Below are 15,109 nucleotides of genomic sequence, written 5' to 3'. Positions count from 1 at the left end.
CACAGGGTTTTCAGACGGTCCTAGACTCATCATTCAGTTTAGAGATGCGTGTGACTAACTAGTGACTGTCTCTGGGTCATGTTGTGATTTACACTACACTATTCCCAACACAGTACTGCTCTGACTCACAGTGACACACTGCACCCGTTTCCGGGTCAGGTCACCACACTACTCTGTTTGTACCCCTGAAACCGACCATCTTCCCCTGCCACTAGAAGCCACATAATGGCTTGATGAAAGAATATCTTGGAACATTTTAATGAACATGATCTTTAGGCAAAAATAAACCTCAAACCAAAAAGCACAGACATTTCATTGTACTCTGAGCAGATTGACACATTGGTATGTTTTTCCTTTATTTGGTTCAGCCCATGCAGCTGAATGCTGTTCGATGTTAGATTTTCTTTGATTGGGCATGTGTGTGGCCAGTGACCACGTAGAACACCTTTTTGTGGTGATGTTGTGTTGGTTTTGTACTCCTTTATGTTTTGCAGTGGTGACCCCTCCTTGTGTCCACTCTGGTGTGGGAAACCTGACTCTCTGGAGTCTGAACAGAATGAGGTTAACCAGAACAAACACATTTAGCCATGCATATCTATTTGGTTGGGTATCGCCACAGGCAAAACATAAACATGTTACCTGACATAGTACCTGAATGTACAGGTAACTGCCAAAATAGAGGAAACACCAACATAAAGTGTCTTAATAGGGCGTTGGCCAGAGCAGCTTCAGTGCATATAGGCATAGATTCTACAAGTGTCTGGAACTCTATTGGAGGGATGTGACACCATTCTTCCACAAGAAATTCCATAATTTGGTGTTTTGTTGATGGGGGTGGAAAACGGGGTCTCAGGCGCCGCTCCAGAATCTCCCATAAATGTTCAATTGGGTTGAGATCTGGTGACTGAGACTGCCATGGCATATGGTTTACCTCATTTGCAGGCTCATCAAATCATTCAGTGACCACTCGTGCCCTGTGGATGGAGGCATTATCATCCTAGGGGCTACCATGATGGGTTGTTAATTGTTTAACTCAGAAACTACACCGGTGGGGAGCAGCTGCTTTCAATATACTTTGTTTCCTTCATTTATTGTTTCCAATATTTTGGCCGTTATCTGTAGTTTACACTGAATTATTTTCTTTTGGTTGTCTCTGACAAGACCTCAGATGTCTGTATAGTTGATGCTGTGCATGTCTGTATGTCGGTCTTCCTCCACAGTGAGCTGCTGCAGTCTCTGGACATGTGTGAAAATGACCCTGTGGCTGTGGCCAGATGCTTTGTAGATCAGGTAAGTGGAGGCCATTCACAAACAGACTGACTTGAACCTATCATCAGGAAGCTGGACAAGCTAGTGTTATTGATCTGATTTTGGGGTCTTCCTCCATTTTGTTATTTCATAGAGTGATGATTTTGAGATCTACACACAGTACTGCACAAACTATCCCAAGTAAGTAGAAGGAATAATTGATGGTTTTCTGGAACCTTTGGGTTCCAAAAAATGGACATGTTTAAATGAAAATGATAGTCATTTGTACGATCCATTGGCTTTTTCTTCTTCTAGCTCTGTGGCTGCACTGACAGACTGCATGAGGAGTAAGACCCTGGCAGAGTTCTTCAGTGATCGCCAGGCCTCTCTCAAGCGTTCTCTCCCCCTGGGCTCCTACCTGCTCAAACCTGTCCAGAGGATCCTGAAATACCACCTGCTTCTGCAGGTACACTGGTCCTCACTACCTACTACCTTTACTACAGCTAGAGATGGTCCAAGAAAACTATGTAGAATTGTCCTTGTGCGATTGCAGGTTGATTGTGGGGTCCTTTTGACAGGAGGCCAAAAAAAATTGCATTCAACCTTTAACCTAGCAAGATGATGGCAATGCATTGTATTGCATATTACAACAACACAATCAACCCCACTCCAGAGGTCTTGACTCTTCATGCTGTGGTTGTTTGCTCTCTCTTTCTCTCGCTGAAAGGACATCGCCAAGCACTTTGACCCTGATGAGGAGGGCTATGAGGTGGTGCAGGAGGCCATCGACACCATGACCGGGGTGGCCTGGTACATCAATGACATGAAGAGGAAACACGAACACTCTGTCAGGTTGCAGGTCAGTATGGCTACTCAGGGTGGGGTGAAGGGAATTTGACCCACCCCTTTCCACTATTATGATATACTGTACCTGCATCATTGTGTAGTGCAGCAATGACATCTAATTGAGGTCATTTTCTGGTGGCTATGTTTCTCTAGGTTTTTATATCAGATGATGAAGTGTATGCTGTTTCACTGTGTTGCTGGAGTTCTTGTTGATAAGGCATTATGTTTGTCACCCAGCCTCCTAAACTGTTTCAGGTTGCTGTCCCACAGTAACTCCCTGGCTGAGTTTAATGTACTCTGTGTATGGAGAGAGGCCATTCACATTTTGAGTTCATTGCAAAGTATTTGTTGTTCCAATAAAGCAATAAACCTCTAACTTCCACCATCAACCTTAAAACATAGTCTAAAGACTAAATCTTTAGAAAGAAATTGGTCTTGTAGGGACCCAATAAATCAATGATGTTTTAACTCCTAAACACCAGGCCCCTCGGGATAATAGAACCACCAGGTTCTACAGGGTCACCTTGTCTGCTGCGTTTGGGTTTTGTTTTAATTCCTGCTTTTAATTGGATGGCTAGTTCGCTGCCCATGGTTTCCCTTGCCTAATTGTGTTTTTTAATGTTACAAACAAAACTGTTCTCTACGCTGACTTTGCACCCCTTGTGCATGCTTTCATGTACAGTTTTGCCAGTGTAGTGTACCCAACCAGTGTTTAGGAGACCTAGATACACTCATATATGAGCGGTGATTGTGTGTGCAGGAGATCCAGTCTCTCCTGATCAACTGGAAGGGCCCTGACCTCACTACATTTGGAGAGCTGGTCCTGGAAGGAACTTTCCAGGTACAACGTGCCAAGAATACCAGGATGCTGTTCCTCTTCGACAAGATGCTCCTCATCACCAAGAAGAGAGGAGAGCACTACGTCTACAAGACCCACATCTCGGTACGGAGCAGGCACAGTCGACCAGTCTAACCCGAATGGCATGGGGTTGGTTTAACGTTTGTGTAATGTTTCTGTATGTGTTTGGTTTCAGTGCTCAACTCTGATGCTGCTTGACAGTGCCAAGGACCCCCTGCACTTCAGTGTGATTCACTTCAAGCATCCCAAGCAGCCTCACACTGTGCAGGTGAGTTTGGCTCTACCACTACATCATACGCCTGTCCTCTCTTGTAGTAGTTCTCCAAGAGCTCACTATGATTGACAAGTGTCTGTTTCAGGCCAAGACTGTAGAGGAGAAGCGCCTCTGGGCTCATCATATCAAGAGGCTGATTCTAGAGAACCACCACACCATCGTCCCACAGAAGGTAAACCTAACAGCAGGGATTCAAGTCCACTTCCTTCAAGTATCCTACAGTCTTGCACCATCCACTAACATCAACTTATTACTAATGCTTTCTTTTGATTTCTGTCTTGCAGGCAAAAGAGGCCATCCTGGAAAATGATTCTCTCAGTGAGTATTCCAGATAAATGAATACGGTTGCTATTAATATAAGGTAAAGGCACTAACCATATCTCTGGCTGCGGCTGTTACCAAAGCAACATAATATGCCGTCATTGAGTGCAAGAACATCAATTCATTTACTGGAAATATATTAGCTTCTTTGTAAACCTTTTGGAACAATTATTAACTGTTGTGTGCCCTGTAGATGAGTAGAGAATGATTGCTTTGACTGGCTTGGTAGTGAGTGAGTAGTAGTGATGCTGTGTGCAGACCCAGGATCAGGGAGGTACCGTTACAGCCCAGAGAGGCTGAAGAACGCTGTATCCTGCCAGGCTGAAGACTTCCCTGCAGAAGGACGGCACGGACGCAGGAGATCAGGTAAGATAGTTCCCCTCCCCCTGCACATACTAAAGCAATGTTTTTGTTTTATGAAAACAACACTAAAGCCATCTCATCAGTCTCGATTAGTTACTTACGATTTTGAGATTTAAAAAATATATATGTTTTTAAGAGACTCCTTGGTTAGACGTTTTGTCTTAAAAGCTCATTGCTTGTGTGATATCTGTCTGAGAATACAGTATATTTGCCACAAATATCTTCACTATGCTTCGACCATATCTTTTTTTTCTTTAGAACCAGCGAAACCGATTGAGAGGACAACCAAAGGTATTAAAGGCAACAATTTGTTATTCATAATAATTATCTTAAACAGCCTGTTAGAGGTCTTTGTCGTTCATTATCATGATGAGACTTGAACGTTAAATGAACATGGAGACCACTGCTGCTATGATTCAGGTTCTCTGTCGCTCGTACCAAGTCTCTGTGTTCCCCCCATACTTTCATTCTGCCCTAGGTGACCCCTGGACAGCCAGATCAAAAGGCCAGCCACTCCACTCTACTCTCTCACCCCCACACACCCCTCTGCCCTAGATGACCCCTGGGCAGCCAGATCAAAAGGCCAGCCACTCCACTCCACTCTCTCACCCCCACACACCCCTCTGCCCTAGATGACCCCTGGACAGCCAGATCAAAAGGCCAGCCACTCCACTCCACTCTCTCACCCCCACACACCCCTCTGCCCTAGATGACCCCTGGACAGCCAGATCAAAAGGCCAGCCACTCCACTCCACTCTCTCACCCCCACACACCCCTCTGCCCTAGATGACCCCTGGACAGCCAGATCAAAAGGCCAGCCACTCTACTCCACTCTCTCACCCCCCACACACCCCTCTGCCCTAGCTCACACATAATGATGTCAATTATGGGCCATATTACTGAAAGGCTTTGTCATGCTCAAGCTCTTTTCAATAGTCAAATTCAGTCCTGGCTTTAGATCTGTTGCTCGGGCTGCTCTCATGCATTTTAATTATCCAGTAATGAAAGGACTAAACTAAGTACCTCTGTCTTGTCTCTTTGGAGTCTTTACGCCCTCTCAAATCAATTTAGCTACAAACCTAATGAAGTTATTTTCTTGTTCTTTATCCTCCTCGGTCAGAGAGGACTGTCCTTGTGAATTGCATCATTTCTGAGTCTCTGAAAGGAGGCATTTCTCATTCAGTTTATCCAATTAACTTGCTCAGATATTATTACAGTATGTTATATAAATGGAGTTTGTTGTATTGGCAATATTGTTGACATTCTCCTTTTTAAATTTGTCTCCTCTTCATTATCTACTCCTGCCTTGCAGCCATTCTGAAGGTAAGCTTCCCAATGATGAAAGTACAATTTTCCCTGCCATGTTTATTTTCTCCTCTGTGCAGAAAGAGAAATCAGTTGACTCTGTTCAATGTGTCTAGTGAGATAATGTTGTTTGACCCTGACTCAGCAGGGTCAAACAATTTCCATTCGGAGAGAAATTAGCCAAAAGAGAGGAACTGCTACTCTAAGCCCTATTGGGCTAAACTGTGGTAGTTGAAGGTTTCTGTCTCAGGGTTTTCAGTGATGTAATGTGTTCGCAGCGTGGAATGGACAGCATGCTGACTTGGACACGTTGTGCCTTCATATCTCACACTATACTAGAGCAGTCACAGTGATGCCATCATTTTCAAAACATTGCATTCAAAACACAACACGTCTATGCTGGCCTCGCAGTAACAACTCAACTCTGTGACTTCACGCTACAGCATGCGGACAGTGAAGGTGCTCTGCTGGGGGACAGGCGTTCCCTGCAACCCTCTGCTAGTGTCAGTATGCTGGGCTCCAGTCTAGGCAAGCCCAAGGCTGAGAGGCCTAGTGTACAGGAGGACCAGGAGGAGCTATGTCCCAGTGATGGTGAGGATCCTAGGCCAGGGTCCCCGCCCCTCCAGGGGGGCACTGAGAAGGGGGAGATGACCATGGATGATATTCTGATGGAGGACGACCAGGTAGCCGACTTTGCCAGCTCTATGCTGGCAGCCATCTCCTGCTGGCACTATAGGGCCAGGGCTTTGCTTTCCGCTCGGTTCACAACGGTGAGGCTCACTGCCACCAATGGGTTTCGTATTTCCTCTGTTGATTGGCAAGCCAATGAAATGGCAATCTCAATCTTTCTCTGTTTACCTCGACCTTGATGTAATTCACTAACACCCAGCTACCATTTGCTATACTCATGGAATGCTTCTGGTTTTCAAACTCACACAATAATAACAGCATGGACTTAACCTTCCAGGAATGGTAACAACAATCAGTAGCATGAAGATCTGGTCACATTTAATGTTGGAAAGGTGATGGTATTATGTACTTTATAAATATAGATTTTCTGTGTTCCAGTCATTAAAAGGCTTCGTATGTTCTGAATTTGAGGGGGGTTAAGTGAAGGATTAACACGCATACTACCATGTTTTTCTCTTATGTTGCGGGGAGTTAGACCCAAAATCAACATTGTAGAAATGACTAATTTAGAGGTAAGCAATTAGCCTTGTGCGTAGTTGGCGGTTGCATTTGCATTGAATCAATGGATCCACAGAGCTGATGTATGACTTCAAAGGTGAATTTGCCTGTCAAATCGGGGAGTCAGGATAATGGGTGCTTTGGTCTTTGGCAATCACATTAGTTAAAAGGTTTCTCTTTTGATTTTTTTCCGAAACCACAGAGGAGGTTTTTAAAGGTTAATTGCTCTAATGGTATTAAAATGGCCTGAACTTTGAATATCTCTAATATGAATGTCATCTGTCTATATAATGTATGTACTGTCACACAGGTGCTTTACAACCCAATGCTAATCAGTATTGTGACTGTCTGGAACCAGAGTATATAGCAATGTGATACTCCAATGTATGGTTTTTGGCCATGGTACCCTTGTGTAAGGCACGGTGTTCAACCTAAATGTGCTGCAGTCCCCTTTATATTGTGTTCTGCTGTCCCAGGATGAAGAACACTGTGAGGTTGTAGATGAGAAGAGACCAATGAGGGTGAGGATGGATACATCAGCCCAGGAGATCAGTGAAATGGCTACAGTGGAGTCCTTCACTGACCAGGTATGGAGAGTTTGGACTGGCTGGGTCAAAGTTGAGGTGGTCTCTGCACCAAGAACCAAATCAGTCACGAGAGACTAAGCTTCAAGAGATTCTTCTGAACAGATTCATGTTTTTGGTTCTTCTATATATCTCAGGCAATGCTTTCAGAAAATGATTTAATATTTTGAGGGGGATGGGAATTTTGAAAATATCCAGCAAGGAAGACTGGTAGTTGGCCCAAAAGATGAGCACTGTTCCGTTCAGATAAGTCCTCTTGGCATCTTAATAGCCTACAACCAGTGGGCATAGTTGCGGGAAGTAGGGGTGCTGAGGGTGCTGCAGGACCCACTGAATGTAGTGCACTGGTGAGTCATTCGATCTAACAGATCCAGGGAATGCATGATATTTTGTATGTGCAACCTGTCAAAATAGGATAAAGATTGATCTGAATACTGTTTGGCTCTTTAGAGATTAATGTGCCGACCATCTTTGTGCATAGGCCTACTGGCATATTGTTCACCACTTGGGGAAGTGGATACTCAAAACACTTGGTTATCTAGCAATAAGATCATATCTAGCTATGTAGGCTAATCGATTAACCTATCAGTAAATGTAGGCCATTGCCCTACAAAACCTTTCCAGTGCTAGGTCAAGGCTACTTGATGTAGGCCTATTTAAGCAACTGGCGCGCTCCGCTCCACAGGCACATCAAAACCATACTACATAGACTAGCCTACTCCGATTTTAAAGTGGTGCCATGAACTCATTGAATGAAATTGTATACTCACAGAAAGCTGTGACTCCTCCTCCTCCTCCTCTCTATAACTAGAACAACAGTAATGTAGCACAATTACATTTTGAGCAACAGTCAGATGCTTGTGCTTAGACTGTATCTCTCCCTCTGTGCGCACAGTGGGGAGATGGGGTGGTTTGCTCACACATCAGCTGACAGCTAATGAAACAGGGACAGGCAGATACTGTCATAGCAGGAATCAATTTAATGCATATGCTTTTACTGTTGAGCAAAGTTTGGTTTTAGAACCAACAAATTGCAGGTACATTGTGTCGCAAAATCACTGACTATTAGGACTCTAAATTAAATGCTTCGGTAAGAAGGCAGTGTCAGTCATTTTCGGTTTATCATCCCAGCTCTAGGGGGGTTGTGTATTTATGTCCTGTAAATGAGAACGTCCCCTCCTTCATGCTGTTGCCGCCTGTCATCTCTCACGGTGAGAAATGCAACATTTTGATATTGGGGAATATTTTTGATAGAACCTGCGTCTCCTGGGTGCTCTGTGGGACGGCTGGTTCCAAGCCGAGTGTGACAAGTTATTTTCATCCCTCCCTTATCTCCTTCTCGCAGCTCCCTGCTGCATTCCAACACACACACACACACACACACACACACACACACACACACACACACACACACACACACACACACACACACACACACAGAGAGAGCCAGACGGCGGTTGGAAATTAGTCTGTTATAACTGCACATGAGTGAAATTGGTGTTTTCAACATTTTTGAAATTGCTACATTTTAATGCTGAGTTCAGCAGGGGTGTATGGCATGGCCCGTGGCAATTGTATCTGAGGAATTAGTTGTAAAGCTAAAAATGGAATCAAAATGTCCCACTATCCATTATACTGTCCTTTTACAGAATATTAGACGATATGTGCTACTATCAGAAGTCGTGGCTGCTGTAACAGATTAGCCTGATCATTTAACCCTGTTCATTTGTCAAATGTCAGATAATGACTTGGGATTTTAACATCAGCACCTGATGGCTTATCATATACATATTTCCTTAACCATCCTGATGTTAATGTAGACTCTGTCCTCCTTATCCAGGTGTATGTGAAGGAGGTGCTTCCTCAAAGCAGTGCCCCTAATGTAGTGGTGATGGAAAAGAGTGACGAGAACCCACCCCTATACACAGAGCCTGATGCCTTGCCCACCCTGCTTCCCAGACTGCTTGAGACATCTCAGACACCGGAGCTTGAGAAGAGGAAAGAGGAAAGGTACAAAGAAGGAGAAGAGAAGGAGAGTGACTGCTCTGCCCACCAACAGGATGAGATTAACTCCTCATCAGCGATGCGGACTGAGCCCAGCAGAATTCTAGCTGTCTCTGTGTTGGACCAGGCCAGTGTAATTGCTGCGCATTTTGTCAGCAGCCTGTCCCGGAGAGGCAGCCTGGTGGTCTCAGAGGAGCTGCGTTCCCTGGGCTGCCCCTCACTTCAGCCGGGCAGCAGGAGCAGCAGCAACCCCTGTCTGAGCACCATGCTCCAGGAGAAGGCCCAGACCCTGGTCAACTCCACCCCAGAACCCCCACTGCTCCTGGAGGCCAAGACCTCAACGCCTGACCCTAGACCAGACCACCTCATGGAGGTGGAGTGCCAGTTCACTCTCTCCAAGCAAGACCGGATACTCATCCACAAGATCAGGAGGTACTACGAACATGCTGAGCACCAGGACGCCAGCTTCAGTATCACACGCAGGGAGAGCCTGTCCTATATCCCTGCAGGCCTGGTCAGACACCTGAGCCGGCAGCTTAATGGCAAACCCCAGGACCAGGCGGTTCCAGGGCACCGGAGGAGCTCCCCGAACATCCGGCCCACCTTTTGGTCAGCTTTCGACCTTCCTGGCATAGAAAAGGAGCAGAGGACTAATAATACCCCTGTGCTGGAGCCACAGAGCGCTGCAGACCCAAAGCCCAGGTCCCAGAGTGTCAATGATGCTCCTGTTGGAGATGAGGAAGAGTTCTTCAGACCCTCCTCGGACATGGTCCAAGTGTGGCAAGAGATGGATGTCAATGGGACCCTTGAGGAACCCAAGGGTTCCAATAGTACAGAGGAAATTTTCCATCCCAGATCACATCTATCCCGGAAGGGGGGAACCAGCAGAGATAGCCCTGAAGCTGAGTACATCGAGCCCATGAGGATCCTGGAGGAGTCAGACATGGGCAGTGTCTCAAAGAAATCCCCAGTCCCATTGCCTGTCATAATCACCCCAGACCCCTTCTCAGGGCATGAGTCCTGCCAGAATAATATTCCCAAGTCCTGGGAGAGAGGCGGGGTCAGTAGCGCTCCCATCCCCAGGATAGTCAGTCTGTGTTCAGAGGTAGATGAGGACCTGATCCTGCAGGACATGGAGAAGATGAAGAACAAGGTGTTCCAGCTGGCCCGCCAGTACAGCCAGCGCATCAAGAACAGTAGGCCTGTGGTGAGGCAGAGGAACAGGGAAGTTGAGAAACACCTTGCCCCCAAGAACCTGCCAGCTGTCTACGAGGAGAAGGTCCAAAAGAGAGACTGGGGTAAGCGTTGTTTTTTTGTGTGGTTTTTTTTTTGCTGATCAGTTATGGTTTGATGTGATGCTCTAATCTGTAAAACTGAAATTATAAAACTGCTCTGCCCTGTCTTTCTGTGTATGCAGGTAGAGCTAACCTGATGCTGTCACTCAACTCCTATGAGCAAGTGGTTGTGCATGAGCTGAGGACCCCAAGCCCAGCCCCAAGCCTCAGTTCTGGGGCCAGCTCACGGGTCACGTCCCCTTGCCCCAACGGTCCTCCGAGCCCAGTGCAGACCGAGATTTTCCACTGGCCACATGTCCAAGAGCTGCGCTCTAAATACACTGACCCCAGGCTGGACCCGGGTTCCTCCCATGCCTCACCTGTCAGCCGTAGCTACTCCGTCCCAGAGAGGATGGAGAGTTGCACTGAGGGGTGCAGCACCTCATGGAGCCCCGCTGGCTATTCATCCAGCTGCAACGGCTCCACAGAAATGAACAGTGCCCTAACAGACTCCCTTGAGACTACGTCATCCATGGCCCACCGGGGTGTGGGCTCTGTGGGGAAGGCTAAGCCCCAGCCCCCGCTGAGCAGGTGGAACTCTTTGGATCACATGCTGGGAACACTGCCTCTACATGAACTGCAAAACCTCCAGGTGCCCACGAGGAGCTGTTGCGTGGCTGGTCAGACCACCCTGCCCAATGAGAACAAGGTCATTATAGTGGAGAGGGTTCCTGGCGCAAGGCCTGTGGAGACTGGAGGGAAGGAGAGAGTAGAGGAAGGCTCTAAAGGAAAGGGCCAACTCAAAATCTTGAAAAGCCTTGACTGTGCCAAAGGGTCTCCACTGACTTCAGGCAAAAATACTGAGGGTAGTCTGGTAAAAAACTTACGGGTGAAATTCCAGAACTTGGGTTCAACACATGAACACTTGAAAACTGTAAAGACCATGCCTATTTGATTGCATTCTGTAAATCATGAAACAAGCCTTTTCTTACCTAAAACATGAAATTGACATTGATGCATATGAATATTGTCATTTAGCCAGTAACTAGTGCTACTGTTTTATGATTTCCATTTGGTGAAATAATTTTCTTCCTTTTTGTTGGTCTTTTCTCACATCAGTTACTGGTATGATATGTGGTTATGTAACCTCTGGTGTTATTGGGGATATTGAGCCATCAAGAGCAACCCATGGGAAATTGTGACTTTGTAAAATGTGTAAATACTTGTACATTTCTCTGGTTCTTACACCACCATGTAATGTGTATATGTAAAGATAATGAGTATGTTTATATGGAAAATGGTTTTGTTTCATGTTTGAGGGAAAATAATGTCAGCGTATTAGAGCGTAAATCTGTCCAGATGACCTTTTTTTTTCTTTTTTTTGTTGCTGTATCACTTAATCTTTTCCCCCACAATGCAATGGTCACCCTCCATTTGTGATTCAATTGCGAGGGTCATAAGCAAGGAAATGGTGAAAAGAGGATTTGGGAAATGAACAATTAATATATATAAAGGTAAACCTGGAAGGCTGTGCCACCATCTAAGTGATTACTGCAGATTTACAATCAAGACGGCGCCATTAGGACTTGCTCGTCCCTATTTGACCTTTGACCAAAGTGTTTTTCCCTTAGTTTTGTCATAATGGGAGAGAGATGGTCTGTGCTGTCTACTATTCAGCCCATTGTGCCACATTTAGCACCATCATTGTTTTCATAAATCACTGGAACTGTTTTTCTGATTATTGTATATTTCCTTTCTTGTTATTTATAAAATGATCCTCGTCTTCATACAAATATTGACCAATACAGTCGTAGACTTTTCCATTCCAGAAACTACACAGAATAATTTAATGCTTGAAATGGCATATTCTCAATAAAATCAGATAAATGTACCTAATTATTTGTGGTTTCTTTGTCAGTAGGAAAAATGATCTAATATGAAAAATGAAGGCATTTTTTTTTCAGTTGATTGTCACTTAGAGGAAGTCTGTATTTTGACATGACTGTCGCAGAACTGTAATGGGAGTTTGAATCTTAGCTTCCTGGGCATTAGAGGAGACACGCCATACTCATCGTAGACATCTTTAACAGATACCGTGGCAGATGGAAACCTGGTTTGTCTGCGGTCCCATTAGGCTGTGTCTAAGCGTGATGCTTCTATATACACCTGCATTTACACTGAACAAAAATATAAATGCAACATGTGAAGTGTTGGTCTCATGTTTCATGGGCTGAAATAAAAGATCCCAGAAATGTTCGATAAGCTCAAAAAGCTTATCTCAAATTATGCGCACACATTTGTTTACATCCCTGTTCGTGAGCTTTTCTCCTTTGCCAAGATAATCCATCCGCCTGACAGTTGTGGCATATCAAGAAGCTGATTTAAACAGCATGATCATTACACAGCTGCACCTTGTGCTGGGGACAATAAAACATCTACTCTAAAATGTGCAGTTTTGTGTTACAACACGATGCCACAGATGTCTCAAGTTGAGGGAACTTGCAATTGGCCTGGTGACTGCAGGAATGTCTACCAGAGCTGTTGCCAGATCATTTAATGTTAATTTCTCTACCATAGTCACCTCCAACATCGTTTTGGAGAATTTGGCAGTACGTCCAACCGACCTCACAACCGCAGACCATGTGTAACCACGCCAGCCAAGGACCTCCACATCCGGCTTCTTCATCTCCGCTATCATTTGAGACCAGCCACCCGGACAGCTGATGAAACTGGAGTATTTCTGTCTGTAATAAAGCCCTTTGTGGGGGAAAAACTAATTCTGAGTGGCTGGGCCTGGCTCCCAAGTGGGTGAGTCTATGCCGTCCCAGGCCCACCCATGGCTGCGTCCTGCCCAGCCATGTAAAATTCATAGATTAGGTCCAACTGAATGAATTTCAATTGACTGATTTCCTTATATGAACTAACTCCGTAAAATCTTTGAAGTTGTTGTGTTTTATATTTTTGTTCAGTATAAATGTCTACTGTGTATCCAGATTCCCTTTTCCCGTGCTACATTCAAATGCCAGTATACATTCTACAAGTAGTGGAACAGGCAAAACATGATAACCTATGTCTGATGACAGTAAATCAAATCAAATCAAATTGTATTTGTCACATACACATGGTTAGCAGATGTTAATGCGAGTGTAGTGAAATGCTTGTGCTTCTAGTTTCCGACAATGCAGTGATAACCAACAAGTAATCTAACAATTCCAAAACTACTGTCTTATACACAGTGTAAGGGGATAAAGAATATGTACATAAGGATATATGAATGAGTGATGGTACAGGGCAGCATACAGTAGATGGTATCGAGTACAGTATATACATATGAGATGAGTATGTAGACAAAGTAAACAAAGTGGCATAGTTAAAGTGGCTAGTGATACTTGTATTACATAAGGATGCAGTCGATGATATAGAGTACAGTATACACGTATGCATATGAGATGAAGAATGTAGGGTAAGTAACATATAAGGTAGCATTGTTTAAAGTGGCTAGTGATATATTTACATCATTTCCCATCAATTCCCATTATTAAAGTGGCTGGAGTTGGGTCAGTGTCAATGTCAGTGTGTTGGCAGCAGCCACTCAATGTTAGTGGTGGCTGTTTAACAGTCTGATGGCCTTGAGATAGAAGCTGTTTTTCAGTCTCTCGGTCCCAGCTTTGATGCACCTGTACTGACCTCGCCTTCTGGATGATAGCGGGGTGAACAGGCAGTGGCTCGGGTGGTTGATGTCCTTGATGATCTTTATGGCCTTCCTGTAACATCGGGTGGTGATGCGTTGTGCAGACCTCACTACCCTCTGGAGAGCCTTACGGTTGAGGGCGGAGCAGTTGCCGTACCAGGTGGTGATACAGCCCGCCAGGATGCTCTCGATTGTGCATCTGTAGAAGTTTGTGAGTGCTTTTGGTGACAAGCCAAATTTCTTCAGCCTCCTGAGGTTGAAGAGGCGCTGCTGCGCCTTCTTCACGACACTGTCAGTGTGAGTGGACCAATTCAGTTTGTCTGTGATGTGTATGCCGAGGAACTTAAAACTTGCTACCCTCTCCACTACTGTTCCATCGATGTGGATAGGGGGGTGTTCCCTCTGCTGTTTCCTGAAGTCCACAATCATCTCCTTAGTTTTGTTGACGTTGAGTGTGAGGTTATTTTCCTGACACCACACTCTGAGGGCCCTCACCTCCTCCCTGTAGGCCGTCTCGTCGTTGTTGGTAATCAAGCCTACCACTGTAAGTGTCGTCCGCAAACTTGATGATTGAGTTGGAGGCGTGCGTGGCCACGCAGTCGTGGGTCAACAGGGAGTACAGGAGAGGGCTCAGAACGCACCCTTGTGGGGCCCCCGTGTTGAGGATCAGCGGGGAGGAGATGTTGTTGCCTACCCTCACCACCTGGGGACGGCCCGTCAGGAAGTCCAGTACCCAGTTGCACAGGGCGGGGTCGAGACCCAGGGTCTCGAGCTTGATGACGAGCTTGGAGGGTACTATGGTGTTGAATGCCGAGCTGTAGTCGATGAACAGCATTCTCACATAGGTATTCCTCTTGTCCAGGTGGGTTAGGGCAGTGTGCAGTGTGGTTGAGATTGCATCGTCTGTGGACCTATTTAGGCGGTAAGCAAATTTGAGTGGGTCTAGGGTGTCAGGTAGGGTGGAGGTGATATGGTCCTTGACTAGTCTCTCAAAGCACTTCATGATGACGGAAGTGAGTGCTAAGGGGCGGTAGTCGTTTAGCTCGGTTACCTTAGCTTTCTTGGGAACAGGAACAATGGTGGCTCTCTTGAAGCATGTGGGAACAGCAGACTGGTATAGGCATTGATTGAATATGTCCGTAAACACACCGG

The 15,109-nt window shown here is 45.5% G+C and overlaps 1 protein-coding gene across 5 annotated transcripts in view; it reads left to right on the top strand.

Moving 5' to 3' along the window:
* The window catches only part of LOC118368367 (pleckstrin homology domain-containing family G member 3-like), a 47,203-nt gene extending 35,046 nt beyond the window's left edge, over nucleotides 1-12,157 (top strand). For 3 of the 5 annotated variants that reach the window (XM_035752414.1, XM_035752411.1, XM_035752408.1), the window contains 15 exons: nucleotides 1,221-1,290; nucleotides 1,403-1,449; nucleotides 1,564-1,714; nucleotides 1,976-2,107; nucleotides 2,855-3,037; nucleotides 3,129-3,221; nucleotides 3,313-3,399; nucleotides 3,512-3,545; nucleotides 3,792-3,914; nucleotides 4,170-4,202; nucleotides 5,224-5,234; nucleotides 5,660-5,986; nucleotides 6,881-6,991; nucleotides 8,829-10,290; nucleotides 10,410-12,157. In XM_035752414.1, coding sequence (XP_035608307.1) covers nucleotides 1,221-1,290; nucleotides 1,403-1,449; nucleotides 1,564-1,714; nucleotides 1,976-2,107; nucleotides 2,855-3,037; nucleotides 3,129-3,221; nucleotides 3,313-3,399; nucleotides 3,512-3,545; nucleotides 3,792-3,914; nucleotides 4,170-4,202; nucleotides 5,224-5,234; nucleotides 5,660-5,986; nucleotides 6,881-6,991; nucleotides 8,829-10,290; nucleotides 10,410-11,221 — 3,676 coding nt within the window. In that variant the 3' untranslated portion in view covers nucleotides 11,222-12,157. The remainder of the gene's footprint in view (nucleotides 1-1,220; nucleotides 1,291-1,402; nucleotides 1,450-1,563; nucleotides 1,715-1,975; nucleotides 2,108-2,854; nucleotides 3,038-3,128; nucleotides 3,222-3,312; nucleotides 3,400-3,511; nucleotides 3,546-3,791; nucleotides 3,915-4,169; nucleotides 4,203-5,223; nucleotides 5,235-5,659; nucleotides 5,987-6,880; nucleotides 6,992-8,828; nucleotides 10,291-10,409) is intronic. The other 2 variants (XM_035752409.1, XM_035752410.1) reach the window with 2 other exon arrangements.
* Nucleotides 12,158-15,109: the final 2,952 nt, after the last annotated feature.

This window comes from Oncorhynchus keta, chromosome 35 (genome assembly GCF_023373465.1).
Source record: "Oncorhynchus keta strain PuntledgeMale-10-30-2019 chromosome 35, Oket_V2, whole genome shotgun sequence".
In the NCBI taxonomy this organism is placed as follows: domain Eukaryota; kingdom Metazoa; phylum Chordata; class Actinopteri; order Salmoniformes; family Salmonidae; genus Oncorhynchus; species Oncorhynchus keta.
This window is presented reverse-complemented; position numbering and strand designations above follow the sequence as displayed.